The 23,809-nt window shown below is 43.1% G+C and overlaps 2 protein-coding genes across 7 annotated transcripts in view; one reads left to right on the top strand and one right to left on the bottom strand.

Annotated features, from left to right (window-relative positions):
• Positions 1-65: 65 nt before the first annotated feature.
• On the top strand, positions 66-15,466 carry LOC147256973 (zinc finger BED domain-containing protein 4-like). Of its 5 annotated transcripts, none has more exons than XR_015117541.1 (5): positions 66-816; positions 1,066-1,186; positions 1,326-1,465; positions 6,846-6,961; positions 11,190-15,466. XR_015117541.1 is itself a non-coding variant. In XM_086210702.1 (5 exons), exons 2-5 carry the CDS (start codon positions 712-714, stop codon positions 2,105-2,107), a joined length of 945 nt encoding a protein of 314 aa, XP_086066828.1. In that variant the 5' UTR covers positions 80-561; positions 650-711; the 3' UTR covers positions 2,108-4,705. The 5 variants fall into 5 exon arrangements, 2 of the variants coding, with proteins under 2 accessions (XP_086066828.1, XP_086066827.1); XR_015117539.1 differs by lacking the exons at positions 6,846-6,961; positions 11,190-15,466 and adding exons at positions 1,529-2,585; positions 2,702-4,705 and having other exon boundaries at positions 80-816; XM_086210702.1 differs by lacking the exons at positions 6,846-6,961; positions 11,190-15,466 and adding an exon at positions 1,529-4,705 and having other exon boundaries at positions 80-561; positions 650-816.
• The window catches only part of LOC147256971 (E3 ubiquitin-protein ligase TRIM21-like), a 34,429-nt gene continuing 22,182 nt past the window's right edge, over positions 11,563-23,809 (bottom strand). The window contains exons 5-11 of one of the 2 annotated variants that reach the window (XM_086210700.1): positions 21,224-21,313; positions 20,852-20,995; positions 15,785-15,929; positions 14,766-14,810; positions 14,620-14,646; positions 14,313-14,488; positions 11,563-13,156 (exon numbers count right to left, since the gene is read on the bottom strand). In XM_086210700.1, the coding sequence (XP_086066826.1) occupies positions 12,782-13,156; positions 14,313-14,488; positions 14,620-14,646; positions 14,766-14,810; positions 15,785-15,929; positions 20,852-20,995; positions 21,224-21,313 (1,002 nt within the window). In that variant the 3' untranslated portion in view covers positions 11,563-12,781. The remainder of the gene's footprint in view (positions 13,157-14,312; positions 14,489-14,619; positions 14,647-14,765; positions 14,811-15,784; positions 15,930-20,851; positions 20,996-21,223; positions 21,314-23,809) is intronic. The other variant, XM_086210699.1, reaches the window with a different exon arrangement.

Raw genomic sequence — 23,809 nt, 5'->3', positions numbered from 1 at the left:
TCTGACTTCGAAACATAATAGGGTCTTCATCCAGAAGTACCTTCTGGCTCAGGCCCTAATTAACCACTAAATACAAAGAAATTCGGCGGTGCCCTCGGGTTAGTGCACCAAACAAAGAAAAGGGAAGCTGGCTAACAGATGACGTCAGTGTGAACATAAGTGACTTGGACAATTAAATCATTCGGTGGCTCCCTCCTAGCCACGGGCAGCATGGATTATCTCTCGAGTGGCGGGACGCAAATACGGCCCACAAAACAGCCCTGAACAAGACAGCAGTGAAGTCTGTGTTGGAGTCGCCACTACTTGCAATTCCTCCGGTTGCCACAAACCAACAGCGGCAGCAGAGCTTCCGCAGCGGAGGGGGAGATCAGCGAGCTAGGAGGAGAGCAAGAGTGTGAGTCGGTGGCCAGCTAGCCAGCCGGTGATTGCCAACTACACGAGCAGACTTACACCAGCGAGAGCGGCCCCAACAGGACAGCCAGACAGCACAAACGGTCCCAGCTCCCCACAGTCGGCGGGCGCACCTTGCACTAAACACTAGTGATGGGACGAGCGACACTGGTGCGTCAGCACTGTGCCGAGAGCTCAAGAGTGAAACCCCGTATCGATGCGTGTATTGCTTTCAGAAAGAATCATGTGACCGTTACAGGAACTGCATCGTTTGGATGTGCCGCGTCAAAGTGTGTTTATAAGGAAACAAACTGTATCTACATGTCGTGGGTTTGTTGGATGGAGTTTTGCAGTTGCGTGATTATGGATCGTTCAAAGAAGTTTTCCCCAGTGTGGAATAATTTTGATCTTGTGACGCCAAACAAGGTAAATCACAATACTGTACGTTTTTTACGGTGGCGCACATGACCTGTGAGACATATGATAGTCAGTGAAAGAGCCTTACAGTTGCTTTATTCATTTTATCTTGTGATTACGAGATCCTGATCTCGAAATCATGAGATAGGGTGTCTGTTTTTTTAACAAGTGAATGCAATGCGCCACCTTAGTTTTTACTCTGTTCTGGTAAGAGATTTGAATTGTTTTCAGATAAATTAACTTTTTATCTTATTGTAGGTGAAGTGTTGGCTCTGCTCCACAGAGCTATCTCACATCAATAAGAGCTCTTCAATGCTCAGGCATTATAGAGCTCGGCATGGCAATGAAGAATTGGCAGATACCCGTGAGAGTACCCCAGGTATGTTGAAATTCTATCTAAAAATTGAGATTCAAAAATAGTTTATCACACCCAAAATGCTTTGTGTGAGTCTTTAATATTTGTAAAAAATTACAGTTCTTTAATAAGCTTTAACAAAATATTTCCTTTTGGCTTTCAGTTCCTAACAAGCAAGCAGTGGATGAGGTAGTGGTCCACATGATCATCAAAGACTGTCAGCCACTCAGCTTTGTTGAAAATGAGGGATTCAGGGAGCTCCTGAAGCTTATTATACCCTCGTATGTTCTACCAAGCAGGAAGGTATGTTTAAGAAATTTTAAGAAAATTTTATTGGTGTAACAGTATTTGTATGGTTATTTTCAGACCATCAAGGACTTGGTGAGCCAGAGATATGAGGAAAAGGAGAAAACAAAAAAGGACCTCCAGAGCGCTGTTGCTGTTAGTTTAACAGCTGATATGTGGACGTCTATGAATATTGAGGTATATCTAGCTGTTACTTGCCACTATGTGGACAAAGAAAGCCATGAACTCCATTCATCAGTCTTGGGAGTGCAGCATTTTCCTCAGAAACACACTGCAGAAAACATGGCCACGGTTAAAAGGAGCCTCATGGAGGAGTGGGGCATAGCGGGAAAGGTCAGGTGTCTTGTCACTGATGCAGCAACAAACATGATTTCATGTGCTCGAATGCTGCAAATACAGCATACCATTTGTTTTGCCCATTCCATGAATTTAATTGTGAGAAAATCATGTGATCAAATCCCAACACTAACAGAAATACGCAACAAAACACAACAAATTGTGACATACTTTCGATCAAGCACCACGGCCAAAGAGAAGCTCACTCACATACAGCAACAGCTGGGAACACCGGTCCATAAATTAATAAACGAGGTACCGACACGATGGAACAGTACCTACCATATGCTTGAAAGTGACTGAGCAGAAGGAGGCAGTCTGGGCGTTATTGGCCTCATTAAAAACTGACATCACTCCACTGACTCCTGAAGAATGTGAAATCATTGAAGAGATGCTCAGGGTGCCCGCTCCTTTTTACCAAGCCACAAGAGAACTGTTTGAGGAAAAAAAGAGTCTAGGTCAAAGGTTATTCCATTGATGAGAATGAGCCACATTGAGCTTCAACGTCAAGCCTCAGTGACAAAAACAGCTGCACAACAGCTGGCTGAAAATCTAAGAATGCGGCTAACTGAGTTTCTCTGCATCATGGAATCACTCAGTGTGATGACACTGCCAACACTGTTGGATCCCAGGTTCAAAACAAATGGATTTGTTAGTTCACTAAAGGCAACTGAAGCTGTCAAGAGACTGAAGTTGGAGTGTGCGGATGAAATGAGAAGCCAAGAGCCTGACCCAGCAGAAGAAGAGCATAGCTCTTCACATGGATCAGAACCCAGTTCAGGTATAAAAACATTTCTTTGTGTTTATTTGTATGTTTCTGTGGCACTTTGTCATGTGATAATAAACTAATAATTCACTATTTTTTATGGCACGATCTCTGGAAAACTCAACATGGAGGTTGAGGAGAACAAGAAGACCTCTAATGCGACAGCCGGTTCCATAATAGAAGTCCAACACTACCTGGCAGAAAGCAACACACCCAGAACACAAGACCCATTACAATATTGGAAAAATAACCACAAAACATATCCACACCTTTATCAACTTGCACTGAAATCTCTATGCTCATCATCTTCATCTGTATCATGTGAAAGAGTATTTTCTAAAGGCGGGGAACTGGTGTCGAAGGAGAAATCGCCTAGGAGCAAAGACACAACAAAAGCTTTTGTTCCTCAATAAAAATGCATAAACAAATCACTTTTTAGTCTTTTATTTCATATAATTTAACAGTTAAGTTAACAAAATTGTGTACATGAGTTAAACATTTTAACTCTGAATTGTAACTGAAATTTGCTATATTTTACATACCAACTCAGTTTAGCATTTACTCAAACAAGGAATTTCTTCACCTGCAATGATTTTATAACTACTGCAGGGGTCACTATTGGGTGACCAACACAGTATCAATACAGTGCCGACACAGGATGTGTAGTGTGTCAATACACCCCTTGAGGTATCATCATCCCATCACTACTAAACACTTCTCCTGGCGGTTGCCAGGAGAACGGTTCTTGTCTGACTGCATTGTGCTAAGTGCAAAGTTTGGTGGAGGGGGGATTATGGTGTGGGGTTGTATTTCAGGAGCTGGGCTTGGCCCCTTAGTTCCAGTGAAAGGAACTCTGAATGCTTCAGCATACCAAGACATTTTGGACTATTCCATGCTCCCAACTTTGTGGGAACAGTTTGGAGCTGGCCCCTTCCTCTTCCAACATGACTGTGCACCAGTGCACAAAGCAAGGTCCATAAAGACATGGATGGCAGAGTCTGGTGTGGATGAACTTGACTGGCCTGTACAGAGTCCTGACCTCAACCCGATACAACACCTTTGGGATGAATTAGAGCAGAGACTGAGGGCCAGGCCTTGTCGGCCAACATCAGTGTGTGACCTCACAAATGCGCTTCTGGACGAATGGTCAAAAATCCCCATAAACACACAGCCTTCCCAGAAGAGTTGAAGCTGTTCTAGCTGCAAAGGGAGGACCCACGTCATATTGATTAGGTATGGGATGTCACTAAATCTCATATGTGAGTCAAGGCAGGTGAGCGAATACTTATGGCAATATAGTGTATCCTCCGTTCCTTAAGTTTTTGGTTTCGTATACAGTTGAACATAAGAATTTGGGTTTTAAGTTTGTTTACTTCATAGCCAGAGTACAGACTGAACTTTTCTATAGTTTGTGTAAGATGTGTAAAAGAATTTGTTGGATTTTTTAAAATAGATCATAATGTCGTCTGCAAACAGACTTATTACATGTTCCTGTTTATTTTCCTGTTATTGAGGTGTCCTGTCTTATCATTTGGGCCAGTGGTTCAATGTAAAGAGCAAATAAAACTGGACTTAGAGAGCAGCCCTGTCTAGTTCCTCTCTCCAACGTGAATCTTTCGGACAAAGATCCATTGACCTTTACTCTGGCTGTGAGTTTATTGTAGATAGACTTTATGCATTGAATTGATTTTGAATCAAATCCAAATTTCTCCAAAGTTAAATAAAAAAATTCCCAATTGACCCCATCAAACGCTTTTTCTGCATCTAGACTAATTAAAGCTTCTGGTATATTATTGTTATGTATTTTATGTATAATCTGTAGTGTTCTTCTCATATTATCTTGCGTTTGTCTGTTCCTAACAAACCCCGTCTGATCCTTGTCTATCAAATCTGAGACAAATTTTTGGAGTCTCTTTGATATAATTGAAGTGTTGATTTTGTAACATACATTTAGAATTGATATTGGTCTATGATTTTGATAGTATTCCTCGTCTTTTAGCGGCTTCGGGAGAACTGTTATGATAGCTTCTGTCCAGGAGGGGGGAATAATTCTAATATTAATTGTTGTTATTATAGCAATAATAATGATGGTATAATATGATATAATGACAATATAATATAATAATAGTAATAATAGCAACATTAATAACAATAATGATGATATAATAATAATAATAGCAGCAGTAGTAACACTACTACTACTACTACTACTACTACTACTACTACTACTAATAATAACAATAATATACATTCTCTTTTATTGCACATGAGTGTCCGGTTGTTATCGGGGCAGGTTATTGGTGCTCAGCCCTCTCCTACAGTCCTTCTGTTGCCCCCCCCCCCCCCCCCCCCCCCCCAGTGAAGAGTTTAACAGTTTAATGGCTCGGGGGATGAAGGAATTCTTCAGTATGTTGGTCCTGCACTTGGGGAGGAACAGCCTCTGGCTGAACAGGCTTCTCTGGCTGGTGGTGACAGTGTGCAGAGGGTGGCTGACATTGTCCAAGATGTCCAGCAGTTTGTCCAGAGTTCTCCTCTCTGCTACTGTTGCCAGAGGGTCCAGCTTCATCCCGACAACTGAGCTGGCCTGTCTGATCAGCTTCTCCAGCCTGGAGAGGTCTGCCTTTGTCACCCCCCCCCCCCCCCCAGTACAGACCACAGACTGATAGAACATCCACAGGAGCCTCCTGCAGATGTTGAAGGCTCTCAGCCTCCTCAGGAAGTACATACTGCTCTGAGCCTTCTTGCACAGCTGCCTCATGTTGCTCGTCCAGTCCAGCCTGTTGTCCTGCCACAGCCCAAGATATTTATAGGTCTGCACGACCTCAACCTCCTCCATTCCTATCAGAACTGGTCTAGGTCTGGGTCTGTCCCTCCCAAAGTCAATGACCAGTTCCTTAGTTTTGGAGGTGTTGAGCTGCAGGCTGTTGTTGTGTCACCAGGCAACAAAGTTCCTCACCAGGGACCTGTACTCCTCCTCTTCATTGTCCCTGATACACCCCACGATGGCTGTGTCATCTGCGAACTGCTGGATGTGACACAGTTCAGAGTTGTAGCAGAAGTCCGCGGTGTACAGGGTGAAGAGGATAGGGGACAGTACAGTCCCCTGCGGAGCACCGATGCTGCTGACCAGTGTCAGATGTGATGTCCTTCAGCCTGACGAACTGTGGCCTGTCAGTGAGGTCACTGGAGATCCAAGCAATCAGGCCGGGGTCCACTCGCATTTGGAGGAGCTTGTCCTGTTGTGCAGGGGGCTGGATCGTATTAAAGGCACTTGAGAAATCCAGGAAGAGGATCCTCACTGTGCCTTTTCCCTTGTCCAGATGCGAGTGGGCTCGGTGTAGCAGGTAGAGGATGGCGTCCTCCACACCGACCTTCCCCTGGTAGTCAAACTGTAGATGGTCCTCAGCATGCTGCACCTGAGGCCTGAGGAGGTTGAGGAAGAGCTGCTCCAGAGTCTTCATCAGGTGTGAAGTTAGTGCCACCGGTCGGAAGTCGTTCAGCTCGCTGGGCCGGTTCTTTTTAGGTACTGGAACGATGGATGACGTCTTCCATAGGGTGGGCACTTTCCCGAGCTGCAGACTCAGGTTGAAGACCCGTTGTAGCGGCTCCCCAAGTTCAGCAGCACAGGTCTTGAGGAGCCGGGGACACGCTCTGTCTGGTCCCGCTGCCTTGCAAGGCCGAAGCTTCCTCAGTTCTCCTGTCACCTGGTCAGCTGTGAAGCAAGGAGGGGGTTGTGGAGATTGTGAGAAGGGGGGGTTGGAGGAGGGAGGGGTGGAAGGGGGCTGCTCAGTTGCTGTGGAGGGGGAGGGGCTGTGTCTGTGTCCGTGTCTGAAGTTTTTAAGAGCCAGTAACTCCTCTCTAGAATATGCGAGAGTGCTGACTCTTGTCTGTAAAATTGTCGTATCCATAGGATATACGTTTTCTGAACTTCTCAGGGAAGTAGAGGTAACAAAAGGAAACAAAAAGAACAATAGAACAAAACAGTGCTCAGAGCGTTCGGAGTGGCTGCCGTACTTACAGCGCCATCTTGATTCATTCAAGATAAGAAGAGACAACCACCCTCAAACGGTAACACTATGGTTCTGACGGAGGACGACTTTATAGCGCTACCCTCAGCCAAAGGGACAACTGAGGTCATGATGCTCAATGTGTTCCAGGTTCATGGTGTCCCCAAGGACATTGTCTCTGACCAAGGCCCTCAGTTCATCTCACGGTTCTGGGAGGAGTTCAGCAACCTTGTTCATGGTCATCAACCCTCTCTTTTCCCCACTATAGATAAACATAGTCCTCAGTCCACATTGGCTTCAGTGAGATGCTGCAGGAGAACCTGGAAGTGAGCCCGCCAGAACCTCCAGTGGCAGTCCAACATCTACAAGGCAGATTGCCTCCAGGTTTGTTGGTCCGTTTACCATCATCATGGTCATTAATCCTGTCACCATCCACCTTCAGCACCCAAGGTCAATACAGATTGACAAAGGTGTTATGTTCTTGACAGTAGGGATGAGTCAGACACTTGTGTGAAACAAACATCTGGTATGGATGCATTATTTACAAATACAAGCGTCATTAAGGTAAAATGTTGTTGTACACAGAGAAAGCTGTTTGTGTGGGAGTTAGCATGTGGGCAGAAAACGGCCCTTCCTTCCACAGAGAGTTAAGACAGTGCACCCCACCTCCCTCCCTCTCTCCCCTTCAGTCAATCTTCATTTATATAGTGCCAAATCACAACAAAAGTTATCTCAAGGCACTTTACACAAAGAGCAGGTCTAGAACTTTACACTTTAATTCAAATTAAAGAGACCCAAAATTTGGGCTGCACGGTGGTGCAGTGGTTAGCACTGTGGCCTCACAGCAAGAAGGTTCCGGGTTCGAGTCCCGGCTCGGGCACGGGATCTTTCTGTGTGGAGTTTGCATGTTCTCCCCGTGTCTGCGTGGGTTCTCTCCGGGTACTCCGGCTTCCTCCCACAGTCCAAAAAACATGCAATTGGGGACTAGGCTGATTGAATACTCTAAATTGACCGTAGGTATGAATGTGAGTGTGAATGGTTGTTCGTCTCTCTATGTTGGCCCTGCAATGGACTGGCGACCTGTCCAGGGTGTACCCCGCCTCTCGCCCGTTGACGCTGGGATAGGCTCCAGCCCCCCCCCCCCCCGCGACCCTTAATGTGTAGGAATAAGCGGAAGATGACGATGGATGGATGGAGACCCAAAATTTCCACATGAGCAAGCACTCAACAACGTTGGCAAGAAAAAACTCCCTTTTAACAGGGAGAAACCTCAGGCAGAACCAGGCTCAGAGTGGGCAGCAATCAACCGGTTGGGGTTGATGTTGCAGTTGGTATATGCAAACAAATTTGTTTGTACATTGTGGCTACCGTAGCAGGTCTTTCACTCTGCTTCCTTTGTTGCCCTTCCTCTAAGATTGCTAATACCATCTCTAAATAATGGTTGGAGAGACCATGAATTTTTTTGGAGCTTTATGACCCACAATTGGGGCTAAGCCCCAATGACACTAACTCAAGGGCAACTGACCTGAGAATGAAGATCATAATCAAGTTGAACAGGGCAGTTTCAAGGAATTTGGGGGCCCCAAGCAAAATGGACGTGGAGGCACCCCTCTCCGCCCCAACCTACCGAAACCAAAGCATAGACACACCGTTTTAGTTCACAATCACTTTATATCAATAAAATATTTCTTGGACAATGCAAATGCTGTTTACATATTTTGCATACTGCACACTTGGATGTTTATATTTGAAAATTTGCAAAAAACACACCACCATCCCATAACAACCAACATATAAAGTGCAAATTGCATAGAAACTACAAAATCAAATGTACTTGTGCACAGTAAATAAATCCAGCACACTTTAAAAATGTGCACACAGTGCCCACACACACACTCTTGACAGTTGACAAACTATTTGTGTTTCTGTGGAGGCCATGGCACCACTGGATGCAGTGTCTCCCATGGCGTCATCTTCCTCATGTATGTAAGAAGAAGTTGATGGTGCAGCTGGGAAAATATTAAAATCTATGCATATATTTTTCATGTACAGAGTGCATCACAAAGACAGTAGGAGGGCCCGAGATTCAAAAATCTGAAATGTACAGTGAAAAATGTGTGACCATTTTATAACAATTTTAACATGTTGAAATAGATCACTACACTAATAAAAAAAATAGTTGACAATACTTAAAAATTCACCGCAACACTCTGCATTCAGATTTCTTTGTTTTCCCAGTGATTTGCCATGTAATTGTCCCAACTTCAATAACAGTGTTGTGTTCATTAATATTATTTAGTTTTATTGATGGACACAACTTCAAATACCTAATTCTGGGAATGGAGATTTGTCTGTTCAGTCAGTCAATAGTGTTATTGGCCCAACTTCAATAACACTGTTGTGCTTATTAATTTTATTTAGTTCTATTAATGGAGACAACTTTCAATACCTAATTGAGGCAACGCAGATTCGTCTGTTCAGTTAATAGTATCGTTCACAGCACTACAAAAAGGTTATCAAGAATATGTCAGTATTTCTTTACTCTATATTCAGTTTTTCCTTTGGCCTACATAAAACACACACTACACTTACACATTTAAGCACTTTATTCAGCTGTGCCCAAGGATGTTCTGTACCAATTACAAAGTGGCACCATAATCAGCCCAAAAAATAACATAATTCAGAATAAAATGTCATTCTCCTGGGGCTCTATATGGCCCTCCACAACCTGAATTCACATTAACATTGAAGGAGCCAGATTCAATGTAAGGCTCCACAGCTCAGGCTTCGCGAGTGTTACAACAGGAAAAGACCCCAGATGAATCTGCCCAACTGTGTCGGAGCTCTCCTGCTGCTAACTGCTGCTTACTGCGCTACATTGCCGCTAAGCACTTAAAGCAATGGGGGCATCTTTTTCTAACTCCGAGTTTGGCCTCTCTCCTTCATTTTTGGAGTTCGTCAAAGCTCAGGTTTATGAGGTAAGGAGCTGGTGGATGTTTGGAAGCGTGTGTTGTGATATTTTGAACATAGAAGAGGCCACACTCGTGTTTAGAAAAAGGAAAGGTAAATTAAATTAATAGGTAAATTATGTCATTCATATTCTTGTAATATTCTGTTATGTTGTATATTCATGGAATTGTTATCCTAAGGACTACACTATGACTACCATGAAGGAATTTTTTAATGAAGGGAACAATGAACAAGAACATGTTCATGCAAATACAGAGGTTTATTGGCACGAACGCACACAACTTTGTACAAACACATAGCTTTGCACAGAGGTTGGATAGCCCCTTGCTCCCAGAGGATGGAGGTCACAGAATCCATCCAGGCAAACCAACAATGCCATCTTCCTCATCTGACATTAACTCAGTGGTCACACATTTCCAAAGCTCCACCTCATCATCTGCTAGTACACTCTGTCTGGCTTCTAGCAGCTGGAAAAGAAATCATTAAAGATAATCAGTACTACACAACTACACCACCGCAGTCACTTATGGTGTTCCACAAGGGTCTGTGCTTGGACCAGTCCTCTTCACACTATACCTGCTTCCTCTAGGTAACATTATCAGGAAACACTCAATTAATGTTCACTGCTAGCTGACGACACACAGCTGTACTTATCAATGCATCCACATGAAACAAATCAGCTGACTAAATTGGAGGCCTGTCTAAAGGAGATAAAAACTTGGATGACCAATAATTTCCTTCTATTAAACTCTGATAAAACTGAAGTTATTGTCCTGGGCCCAAAACATCTCAGAGACACCCTATCTACTGAGATAGGTACCCTGGAAGGCATTACCTTCTCCCCCAGCACGACCGTAAGGAACCTAGGAGTTCTCTCCGATCAGGATCTGTCCTTTAATGCCCACATTAAGCAAATTTCTAGGACTGCTTTCTTTCATTTACGAAACATTGCGAAGATCAGACACATCCTGTCTCAAAAAGATGCAGAAAAACTAGTCCATGCTTTTGTCACTTCCAGGCTGGATTACTGCAATTCCCTCCTATCAGGCTGTACCAGTAGGTCCCTAAAGACTCTCCAGCTGGTCCAAAATGCTGCTGCCTACGTGTTGACGAGAACTAGTAGAAGAGACCATGTCTCTCCTGTACTGGCCTCTCTGCATTGGCTCCCTGTCAAATTCAGAATAGAATTCAAAATTCTCCTTCTAACATACAAAGTCCTCAACAGTCAAGCACCTTCATATCTTCATGTTTTCATATGACAGAGCCCATTGTCCCCTATTACCCAGCTAGAACCCTTCGCTCCCAGGATGCAGCGTTACTTGTGGTTCCTGGAGTTTCTAAAAGTAGAACGGGAGCCAGAGCCTTCAGCTATCCGGCTCCCCTCCTGTGGAACCGTCTCCCAGTTTCGGTCCGGGATGCAGACGTTCCTTTTTGATCAGGCTTATAGTTATATTATTAGAAAATGTGTCCCTATGGCTGCTTAGGCTGGCCCTTAGATATGCTGCTGTAGGCTTAGGCTGCTGGGGAATCTCCCATGGTGCACTGGGCTTCTCTCTCCTCCTCTCTTCCCTCACTGTCTTCCTATATTTGTCATACATAAATCATACTCATACGTATTACTAACTCGTCTTCTTCTCCGAAGCCTTCGGGCTCCCCGCTTCCCAGATCCCGGGTGCTGCTGGAGGAGGCTGCAGACCTGAAGAGGCTCAAGCTGCCACCTGTAGCTCCACCTGCTCACATCCCCTTCTGTCCATCAGTCTCTTCCCTTTCTCTCTCTCTTTATCTCTGTCCCACTCTTTTCTTCTGCATAAATGTCTTCCTCCATTATCTGTCTTTGTCTCTGCCCCGCTCTCCTGCTCTCTTTCCCCCCAACCGGTCAAAGCAGAAGGCCGTCCCCATTGAGCCTGGGTCTGCTCGACATTCCTGCCTGTTAAAAGGAAGGTTTTCATCACCACTGTCGCAGGATGTGCTTGCTCATGGAGAATTGTTGGGTGTAAATTCATTGAAGGAGTGTGGTACTAGACCGGCTCTACCTGTACAGTGTCATGAGATAACTTTTGTTGTGATTCGGCGCTATACAAATAAAATTGACCTGACCTGACTATGCACCTGACAATTCATTGTCATTCAAGGACTGCAAGTCTGTAAATTTTTTATTCACATTTTATTTTGGTTTCTAATTGTGTGTAACAAACATTACAGCCAGACAGTATTGCCAGGCCACAGAGTTTTCATCATTTTCATTTATTCACTGTTATGGCCTGAGTAGCTTTCATCTGAGAGACAGCCTCTTCTCCATGAGGGTCATTAAACAGTGCATCACAATGGAAGCAATAAAAGTCACGAGGGCAACAAGAGTATTGGCCACACTTTACTTCAGTCCAAACATATGGATAACAAAACAAAAGAAGTGGTGAACATCAAATTAACTATCGTCCTGCTTACAACTCTAATACAATAAAAGAATTAAATCCAGTAGAGAGGCAAAGTAAGGAAAGGCAAATTTACTTATATATCCCATGTCATAATAGTCACAACCCAATGTACTTCACACAATACAAGTGGAAAAAATGCTCTAAAAGAAATGATGAAGAAATCCATCAAAACAAACTGTAAAAAAGGAAAGCAGCATCAGTATGCCTAGTTTTAATAGCAGCAATAGCCAGTATTACTGAAACAGCCAATTTGAGTGTTCTGTAAGGTTCATACAGAGTGAAAAGACATGATTAGCATCTCAGACCTCAACCTTTTTGAGGAGTATACCCTGATTATGAGAAAACCATGAAAACATCCTATTTTAAACCGTAAGTTCAAATTACACATCGGTCCATTTCTGAGCAAGCACAGTGGAATTATCATGTCAATCAGCTCAGAAGCAGCTCTGTGTTCATCTTGCAGCAGTAGGGATATTTCTGTTATTTGCACATTTGCTTTGATTGATAATTTTTTTCTGTGTCAGTGCATAAGGCATAACATTTGTCGAGGTTATATAGTTTTGGGGTACTTTTTATATGTTGACCCAAGCTTCTGAAATAAGTCAATAATACATACAATAAAACCACTGTTTTTGATTGTACTGCCATTACAGCAAAAAACTGTGTCATTTTGCCATGTTTGCCATAGGGACACATTTTCTAATAATAAAAGAGTAATAAAACTAATAATCAAACTAATAATGATACTGTGTGATGCTGCTGGGTACAAGAAAAAAGTGTCTTGGTCTTAAATCATGGATCATTTATTTTTTGTTATTTCCACAGGACAAATGATTAGAGGAGCCTCATTATTTCCTGATTTATTTGTACAGGGGCTGAAGAAAGGATGGATGGTATCCGAGAAAGAATCAGTAAATGTGTAAATGAGCACTCTGTCCTCCACATTGTAGAAGGACACAAGTCCCTTGTCACAATCTACATAGATTCCAACACGGGAGGGTCTGAAGTTAAGTGTCAGGCTGGTTGAGGGGTCTGTTCTGAAGGCATAGTCCGTTCGATCCCGCAGGCTGAGAAACCAGTAGCCCAGAGAGGGACTTACAGTGATTTTTCCCTTTCGTCTGACTGACCTGCTTGCTACTCCAAGATCCCAATCAGTCTTTCTTCCTACCTCCACCTAGAGGACAAAAGTGGAAGCAAGGTTACTGCAATGACTGCAGACTTTTTTGGGAGTATCTACTGTGTATTTTGATTCTGCTGTCACCTATCACAACCTTGAAGTCACCAATAACTGCATGCATGTTTCATTTAGTGTAAGTACATGCTGTGATATTGTAAAATTTTAATGCACAATATTATATTGATAAATCGATATTTCAATGTTTCAATTATTCCCAATTCCAGCAACAGTGCTGTCACATATGAATAGTTTTGGCTCTTTTATTCACCTCTGTTGACAATATGCATTTGTTACAAACTTAATTACTTTGATCTCTTTTTTTTCTTAATTGTGTGCATGCTTATAACTTATCTTTGTATTATTGCTATCTTAAATTTCCTGTTATCCTATATTTTTGTATTGTCTGGACGGATGGAAAAAAAATCTCTTGGTGAACTTTGGCACATAAAAACAAACGATTGAATTTACCAGATTAAAGCATTCTTATTTATATTTATGATATATTAAATAGTCAAGTTATCCTCTTTTGATGGAAATTCATCCCACTAATCAGACCATTATTAGGATTTTAGTCATTTTATGCTAATTGTAGTGGTCATTCAGTTGTTGAAAATGAATTCAGATAAATAATGTTTTCATGTCCCTCTTTTCAGGTGACTAAAGGTTTAATAAGAAGCAAATAAATAAATCTAAATGAGAATGGAGTAAAATGATGCGAAAACAAACAGTAACAACAGCCTTTTAGAATTATTTTTCAATTGAAAGACGCAATGTTGTCCAACATATTCAAATTCAAAGTATTAGTTTACTCTATAATCAAAACTATTCATTTGAGGATTAAGTGGGATGAAAGCTTGATAGTAGTTTGTTCCTAATGAATTCTAAAAAATGTGCATAACCTGGCCTTCACTACCAGTTCACCAACCCAAATATCAATGAACAAAGGTCAAAGATGCTAAACCCTGTCATGTTATCCTCAATGTGACTTCCATCAAGCTTTAACTTACATTGTAAAGCTTGGGTTTGAATGTACTTATGGTGACTCTGCCTATCATCCAAATGCATATGATCTACTATCCAAAGAATTGTGGTGGGTGTACAGTATTCTGACTCTTTCAAGTCCCTTCACAGGTTCACACTGTGTCCCACCTACCTCCCAGTAATGTCGTCCTGAACTGAAACCTTGGTGAGCTAGTACACACACCACCCGGTCAAAGCGCTCTGGGTTGTCTGGTAGAGGCTGATGGCGATCTCCACAGTACACCTTTTTCCCATCTTCTGAGATGATGAGACGTGGGTGGGCTGTGTTGGGATCTAATGTGATGTTGGCTGTCACATTCAGAGAGAAGGGAGCTTGGTAATTAAGCTTATGGGTGGCTCAACCAATGGAAATAGGAGTACGAGAAGTGAATGGAAATAAAGACAACTTGAAGGAATACATAAAATACAAAAAACATTACCTGCATATTCTTGAACCCTCTTTATCTCTGCACAGAACAAGAAATCTTCCTTTATTTTTGCATACTTTACTATTTTTGAGATCTGTTGAAATCAAAAGGCTGTCAAGAAATTAACATTTCGTGCTCTTAGCCACTAATAAACTTACTTTGGTTGGGCCTGGGAACTGATTGGTCCAGCGAGGAATGGTTACCTGGTTATTCAAGACAGTCAAATATATCACTGTTAATATATTATACAATTGTCATGATTTCACTTTAGCCTTTAAGCTGATCCGGAAAGCTGGAGAAGAATTTGACAATGCTAACTGAAGTTGCAAGTTGTCTGCATTAGGGATGCCAAAAGTTTCAAACCCAAAAATGCTGTTATATGTGAGACCCCTTGAGTCAAGCCGAAGCTGTATTGATTGGGTGAAGTCCCAAAGTAATTCATTTTAGGATATATAGGTCATTCTGGCCACAAGTTAAGTAAATACCGACACAACCTCTGTCCACAGGGATCATGTGAAAAGTGAACAGACATACAGATGTCTGTAGTGATATTTATATTACAATGGTAATGTCTGCATTTGATGGTCTTCTCCTATTTTTCTATTCTCTGTTTATCAACTTTGATGACCAGTATTTTTTTCTTTCTTCTCTTTTCTGCCACAAGGGAGGGTCAGACAGTTTCATCCAGCTGTGCTCTGAGTGTCTTTTTTGAGAGTGGATTGTCTTCATATAGTGTACTCTGCTTTGGCATGCAATAATGCTGCACAAAGATCCCTTGTGATTCAAAAGTTTGCCTCTATAAAAGTCTTTTGAACTACAAATGTAGTGTGGGTTTCTATTACTTTTTTCACTTTGTCAGATTTTTCGATCAAGCACTTGCAAAAGTCTTTTTGGATGCGAGTAGAACACATGGGTATTCATGATAACAATATATGAATAATAATATGTTAATTCCACTACACACTTAAATTCGAAAAATAGGTGGCAAAAAAGTGGATATAACATTTCATGTATCAGTTTCACTTATCAGACAAACAAGCTGTGACATATCAGATATCAGCAAAAAAAAAAGAAAAAAAATCAGCATCATGCATCCCTAGTCAATATAGTGGCTGTTTTAGTCCGTTTCTTGGTAAATTGTTTCCCTGTCAACCTCTTTGAATGAAGACAAACTTACAGACATCTGGCAATTTCTGCATCTCTTCCTGAAAATGCTCAATCATATGACTGACAGTTCTCAGAATTATGCCTGTGGTTAGAACAGATGACACTGAGACAGTGGATCTGTCCATTTGTGGGGGGGTGGACAATGTAGTGAAATTCTGCAAAGAAAGATAATAACAAGCTTAAGTGTCATGATAACAAATAACACAAATAAAAAAATAACAAGTAAACTCTGTCCAGCTCCCCTGTGATATCACCATTGCAGTGTTTCTGTTTGTTGTACTGCCATTTTTAATCCCCTAGAAGGAACTATCACTCCATTCTCTGACACATCTCCTTTTTCTTTAATAAATTCATAATAATTAAACTGACACCATACTCCTAATTAGAGGTCTCAACCAATAAAATATAATCCAAACAACATAACATTAGAAAGCACTGCAAAAACAAATAACCCAACAACACGCACATGGGTGAAAGAGATCCTCCCCTAACAGTCCCCCCCTCTTCCTCCTCTCTTTATTTAGGCAAGGCAAGGCAATTTTATTTGTAGAGCCTGTTTTCACAAACAGTTTGTCTCAAAGGGCTTTACATGGCATCATAACGACATCCTCTGCCCTTAGACCCTCACATCGACTAAGGAAAAACTCCATAGAAAACCCTTTTAACAGGGAAAAATCGGAGAAACCTCAGGGTGAGCAACAGAGGAGGGATCCCTCACCCAGGACGAACAGACGTGCAGTAGATGTTGCTACAGACAAGAAAACAGTTTACAATACAAAATGTGGGAAACATGGAAATGATAGTAACAGCTGAGGAAGGATGCGTCTGGTAAGGCAAGGGAGGCAGGGAGAACAGGCCAGCTTAATGGGAGGACTGGATGGCAGACTGGTTCATAGGAGGAGAGTGCAGGCCAGTTTAACAGCAGGGGAAAAGGGGGGGGGGGGGGGGGAGTTGGGGGGGGGGGGCGATGCAGGTGGCAGTTGGTGCAGAGAGATGGAGCTCCGGTGGATCTGTAGAAACACAGAGAGACTGCAAGACACTAAGGTCAAACTACAATGTGCAACAGGTAATGGTAATGACAGTCAAAAAATGTGTGGAGAGGAGGAGAGGAGAGGAGAGGAGAGGTTTGGTTTTTAAGTCCCATTTATTGAACCATTACAGGACTTACAATACAACAATGGACATCTGTCAGGAAAACTATTTCTTAGAAATTTAATTCAACTCTTCATCCTCCCCTACAGAGCACGCCCCCCCCCCCCCCCCCCCCCAACAGTCCATATCTTGTTGAATCCCAATATATTGTCCGTCATCTTCTAAAAGTCATATTCCACCCTCGGTCTGGCTCTTAGCAAACCCTTCAGAACTGGCACTGGCTCCACGCAGCCAGCACTCTGAGCCTTGTTTTTACGCATCAGCCAGATGGCCAACTTGGCTGAACCAGCGAGAAAGTTCATCATCACGTGTTCTTCTTTCTTGCACAGTATTTTGAACCAAAGATAAACAGAGGAACAGAAAAAAACCTCCCCAAGCCCCTGAAACCAGCTTCCTAACACCTCAAAGAGTACAGACAGCTGAGGACACTGAACAAATAAATGCTCCAGGGTCTCAGTCTGATTACAAAATGTGCACCCTTCCCTCACTGCTGGATCCAGGTGCGCTCTCTATCTGTTTGTAGCTTTTGCACCATGCACAATCCACCACTAGAGGTCTGCAGTTCGTTTTTTAATGGTCAGCTTGTACAGGGACCGCCAGCTGCCTTTCGGGTAAAAGTCTGGGCCAAACAACTTGGTCCACCTCGACTCCTCTAATGTGATAGACTGCCTTTCTCCCCACATCCTTAAAAGTGTTCAGTTGAGGAGTTGCAAATGACAGCAGCTGACCTCTGTGCCAATCCTCCACTGCTGGGGTGATCCGCAAAGAGGGGAAGCTGTACTCCCCCTCCTCAATCCATTGACAGTGGCAGTGAAGCACAGACTTCCTGCACCACTTTTTTAATCAGCCTGATGGAGGTGATGTTGCTCCTCTCTCTCGGGGCGCTCATGGACTTTGCTGTCATCCTCATCAGATGGCCCAGTTTGGTATAGCCAGCTTCTCTGAGGCTGGCTCGCAGGCTGGCAGACTGCAGTGTTTGAGTCATGACAAACATTTTAAAAAACAAAGGTTCCTCAAACAGCAACATTCCTGGAGTCTCACCCATAACACGTGAAAAACAAAATATCTGCCAAGCCTGCAGTACAGAGTGTTAAAAAGGTGTCAGTCCACCAAGGTCCACATTTTCAGGCTGTATAAGAAAAAGTTGCTTGTCATAGCCCAAGCGTCCAGCTCTCCTCAGCAGCAGTCGAGCTGTGTCGAGAAAGCCTGGGCCAGAGTTATTCAGAACAATTTGTGCTGTCTGGAGTCGAAATGCAGCAATTTTTGACTGGATGTTTATCAGCCCCTGTGCCCCTTCAGCCACAGGTAGACAGAGGGCTGCTGCCCGGACCCAGTGCTTACCAGACCAGAAAAAGTCCAAGGTGGCTCTCTGCATGTCCTCAACCAGACTTCTTGGTGGTGTCAAAAAGATAAATTTGGGCCAAAGAGCCGAGGCAACCAAGTTATTGGCAACCAGAACTCTTCCCCTATATGACAACTGGGGTAAAAACCATTTCCATTTTGACAAACGAGCGCACACCTTCTCCTTGAATCCCTCGCAGTTTTTTGCCTGAAATCCCTCTGTGCCCAAAAAAAACCACCCAGCACTTTAAGCCCCTCCTTCCCCCATTCAAGCCCTCCTGGCAGGCTGGGCAGTGCCTCATCCTTCCACTCCCCCCAATGACAAAGCAACACTTTTTGCCCAGTTCACCCGTGCAGAAGAGGCTCTTTCATACAGTGACAGGGTATCTCACAAACACTGGACATCTTCCTGGCTTGTGACAAAATTATTGACATCATCTGCATAAGCAGAAACAGTATGCGGATGATCTAGATTGGAGAACATAGGCAGTGAGAGACCACTGAGCCGATCTCTCAACCTACACAGCAAAGGCTCAATAGCTAGACTGTAAAGTTGGCCAGAAATAGGACAACCATGCCCAATCCCTGGCTGCACAGGGGGCTGCCAACTCAGCCCTGCCCTGTCTTCACCATACATTGTGCACGACTGTACAGTAAACCTATCCATGCCAGAAACCCATCACCAATGCCCTCAGTGCAGAAAATAAGAGTGATCCACCCTATAAAAAGCTTTTTCCTGATCGAAACATATAATACCAGCATTGACATGAATATCAGATCTGTAAATATCAATGATATCTCGAATCAGGAAAATATTGTCAAAGATTGTACTGTCAGGTACACAATCCGTTTGGTCTGAGTCCACGATTATTGCTAGGAAATCTTTTGGTCTGTTGGACAAGACTCTGGAAAGCACCTTGTCGTCTAGACAGAGGAGGGCAACTGGCCTCCAGTTCTTAAGTCACGCCAAAGAAAATCCCAAGAAAATCCCAGAACTTCTTAAAAAAGTCAATAGAGAGCCCATCGCTCCCAGGAGCCCTCCTAGACGCCAACTGGTCTACAGCAGCTGTCAACCACTCCAGAGTCAGCTCGCTATCCAAAGTCAAGCTTTCTTCTCCTGGCTGAGCTGAGGGAGCCCCTCCAAAAGGCATGGTCAGGCAAGGCAATTTTATTTGTACAACAAACAGTTTGTCTCAAAGGGCTTCACATGGCATCATAACAACATCCTCTGCCCTTAGACCCTCATATCCACTGAGGAAAAACTCCATAGAAAACCCTTTTAACAGGGAAAAATCAGAGAAACCTCAGGGTGAGCAACAGAGGAGGGATCCCTCACCCAGGACGGACAGACGTGCAGTAGATGTTGTTACAGACAAGAAAACAGTTTACAATACAGACTGTGGGAAACATGGAAATGTTAATAACAGTTGAAGAAGGAAGCTTCTGGAAGGGGAGGCAGGGAGAGCAAGCCAGCTTGATGGGGGACTGGATGGCAGTCTGGTTCATGGAAGGGGAGTGCAGGCCAACCACAGGGAGTGTATATATATATATATGTATGTGTGTATATATATGTATGAATATATATATGTATGTGTGTGTGTGTGTATATATATGTATATGTATATATGTGTGTGTGTGTATATATATATATATATATATATATATATACTGTATATATATATATATGTATTTATGTTAGGAGGCACGGTGGTGCAGTGTTTAGCACTGTCGCTTCACAGCAAGAAGGTTCTGGGTTCGAGTCCCAACTCTGGCTCCTTCCCACTGTCCAAAGACATCAAGGGGGACGAGGCCCATTTAGCCACTCTCTATCTTTATTAGAGTATTATGTATACAACTCAACAACAGGGATTCATTTTAAGAATAGAATTAACATTTTTCAGTGATTCACATGATTTCTCCCAGGGAAATTGTCCTTCATGGATAGCAGGAATGGATTTGGAAATTGGGCGACACGGTTGTATAGTGGTCAGCACTGTCGCCTCACAGCAAGAAGGTTCTGGATTCAAGCCCCGGCTTGGGCACGGGATCTTTCTGTGCCAATGTTGGTTCTCCCAGGGTACTCTGGCTTCCTCCCACTGTCCAAAGACGGGCAAGCGGGGACTAGGCTCATTGAATACTCTAAATTGACCGTAGGTATGAATGTGAGTGTGAATGGTTGTCTGTCTGTATGTGTTGTCCCTGCGATGGACTGCCAACCTGTCCAGGGTGAACCCCGCCTCTCGCCTGTAGCCGCTGGGATAGGCTCCAGCCCCCCCCCCGAGAACCTTTAAAGGAATAAGCGCAAGAAAATGGATGGATGGATGTGTGTGTGTGTGTATATATATATGTATATATATATATATATATATATATATATATATATATATATATATATATATATATATATACAGTATAATATAGTTAAAAGTAGAAGAAACTTCCCGCAGACTGTCTTGCTCAATTGAGCTTAAATTTATTGCAATATTTCATTTTTTCTGCCCTCCTGAAAAAAATTCTCCAGTGGAAAAGGTGAGTTTGGATTTGAACTGCAGAAGTTATTTTTTATCAATCCGTGGGCTCATACCTGGAGAAAGAGTACATAGTCTTCCGACAGAGCAAGCTGGCTCAGTGCTGTACTCCTCTTTTTCAACTCAGTTATCTCATCCTCCAGGTCTCTCAGCAGGCTCTGAGCCCTGTGCTCAGCCTCTCGACGGGTCATCTCAATCACCTAATGAAAACAAGAACACTGCATGCAGCTTTGATAATATAAAGGAAAATCATTGTTTCCTTAAACGATTAGTAACCGAGAAACTGGTAAACTTCAAACAAAAATGTATGTACTTCAGTGATCCTACAATGAACCTTTCTTCTTAAAAACAGAGAGGGTTTGCATTTGTATCAGTGATGCACAAAAGTCACTAGATTCTTTACATTCATCTGGTCTCGTGATTTTTACCTCTAGGACTTCTGCTTGACAATGTTCCACACAGGACATCAGCTTGTGAAACACATGAACAGCTCCATCTGTCTCCCTTTCAGCAGCAGTCTGAAAAAAGTTGACAGTGAGGTTTGTGCCATAGGCATCCGCTGGTGGCTATGTCAGCCTGGGGCTGCTGCACTGGAGAATAGGAAGGTGACTATGGCATTGGCTGGAATTGCTAAGATTTCTGCAGCACTGGCACTGAAAAAACACTTAAAACACAAGTCTAGAAATGTGAAAGAAAAAAATAAAGTGTCATTAACAATAGCAGCAGTATCAGATGTTGAGAAGGAGCATGGAGGCCTGGAGTATGGAAGCACCTTATGAGCACAGTAATAACAAAGCCTCATGTCTTTGAACTCTACTGCTGTGAATGTGAGATGCAGCACAGTGATGTAGTGGTTAACACTGCCACCTCACAGCAAGATGGTTCCAGGGTTGGGCCCTGGTTTGAGCCTGGGGCTTTCCTGTATGGAGTTTGCATGTCAGTGACTCTAAATTGGCTATAGGTGTGGCTATGAGTGTAAATGGTTGTTTGTCTATATGTGTTGGCCCTGGGACAGACTGGTGATCTGTCCTGCCTCTCGCCCGAAGTCAGCTGAGATAGGATCCAGTCCCCTCCCCCACGATCCTTAACGGATAAGCGGTATAGAAAATTGACAGATGGATGGATTGTTTCCTGGGACTACACTCACTGTATCAAACCCTCTGCAACAGCAGTAGTTTTACAGACACAGCAATCAACCACTGTGTGTGTGTTTTTGTGCTTGTGTATACGTGCTCGCTATGCAGCCCTTACACATTTGACTGACAACAACACATACAGTATGTAAGAGTGATGTTTTTTCACTTTAACTCAATACAATAATCCCACACAAACTGGTTAGAAACCGAGCAACATGGTCTTAAGCAGTGCACTGTGCAGATATATGCTGATCTTCCTCTGTAACAGATCCCAGAGAGTCAGGATGGACGGTCACAGTAACTGTGACCCTGAGTACTGGAAGACCTCAGTGTTATGTCCTCAGTCCTTTCCTGTGCTCCCTTTCCACGCACAGTTCACCAATCCATCAAACGGACACCATCGTAAAATTTGCAGATGTCACTACCAGGTGTAAAAGGCCAAGCAGGGACACTTCTTTGTCCAGAGGCTGTAGCAGGCTCACTGTCCAAAGCACCTGCTAAACACTTTTTATCATGCCACCACTGAGAGCCTCCTGACCAACTGCTGCAGTGAGTGGCTTACTAACTGTACAGCAGAGCACACAAAGGACCTGCAACAGGTTGTGAGGATGGCAGGAAGAGTAATTAGGACCCAATTAACCCTGAATGCTCTGAAGTACTGGGTACTGGGCTAGTCTTGGTGTGATGTCATCCAGTGTACTAAACGCCAGGTCTGGGTTTTGGGTTCTGGTTGCCTTTCAGGTTTGTCTCAGCAGAAGAAGAGTTTCAGAGGAGAGTGGGTGAGGCACATGAGGGGCTTCCAGGCGTTGACACCATTATTGATGACATATTGGTGCATTGTTGCATCAATGACAAACACAACATCAACTTAGATGCAATGCTGGAGAGGACAAGATAGAAAAGCATAAAGTTTTTTAAAAAAAATTTGGCACAAATTGGCACTAGAAGGCAAATGGACCACAACAAGCTCAAGGCCACAAAAGACATGGCACCCCCACACAAGAGCTAGAGACCATATTGGACACGATCCCTTAGCTCTCCAGATGTGCCCCCATGCTCTCAGAGACCATAGATCCACTTTTACAGCCGCAAAACAGGGCAATGAGTTTTTATGGGGTTCAAATCTTGAGGTACATTCCAGACAAGGACCTTCAGTCCTCAAATACCATCAAAGCCAACAGAGGTAATCGTGTGCATGTCATTGGTAGCTGCACTGTCCAAGCTGCAACTGATGCTACTGTCGCTGCAAAGGTAAGACATCATTATTACACAGAATTTGAGAGAACACTGTGATGCAGAGTGAATTTATCGACTCACAAATACAGAGGGTGGTCAGCAGTGCTCCAGAAAATGGCAGAGAGCAGAGCTGCAAATGCCCAGAACAAACAACTTTTTACAGACAGCTAACCCTGTCAGGGTAACCCAAGACAATGAAAAAAGTCCATCTGCTGCCATAGGGTATTGGAATCATGGAGTAGATCTTAAAGACAAATGGCACCTTGCAAAAAGGTTAAAAATCATGGTAATTGTGACCTATCTACTGTATTATGAGTCAAAGTTGTTATGCAACGTAAACGTACTTAATTGTTTTGAATGCCTTAAGTTTACATCATTCACAGCTACTACAAATGTTTACACTCGTGATGCCCATGATGACATACAAGTGCAGCAGAATTGGGTTGACAAAAAAAATGAAGATGGCAGCATCTTGATCAAAGTGTTTGTTTAGCTAGACTTACTGTCAATAAATATGAAATATTAGAACTCTGATTTCATATCTCACCACAGGAGCAAGATGTACGTGAAAATCCACTCCCATGTCAGACTCTATATAATACACAATGAAACACTGTAACAAGTTAATTTTTTCACCCCAAA

The sequence above is a fragment of the Aulostomus chinensis genome, chromosome 8, assembly GCF_037954235.1.
Source record: "Aulostomus chinensis isolate RoL2024-O1b breed Wild chromosome 8, RoL_Achi_v1.0, whole genome shotgun sequence".
NCBI lineage: Eukaryota > Metazoa > Chordata > Actinopteri > Syngnathiformes > Aulostomidae > Aulostomus > Aulostomus chinensis.
This window is presented reverse-complemented; position numbering and strand designations above follow the sequence as displayed.

Excerpts from the sequence above, each read along its gene's own strand:
- LOC147256973 (XM_086210701.1), top strand. The coding sequence starts at position 544 with ATGGGACGAGCGACACTGGTGCGTCAGCACTGTGCCGAGAGCTCAAGA. Across the intron at positions 817-1,065 it reads ATCTTGTGACGCCAAACAAG|GTGAAGTGTTGGCTCTGCTC; the intron begins GTAAATCACAAT and ends ATCTTATTGTAG. Across the intron at positions 1,466-1,528 it reads ATGTTCTACCAAGCAGGAAG|ACCATCAAGGACTTGGTGAG; the intron begins GTATGTTTAAGA and ends GGTTATTTTCAG.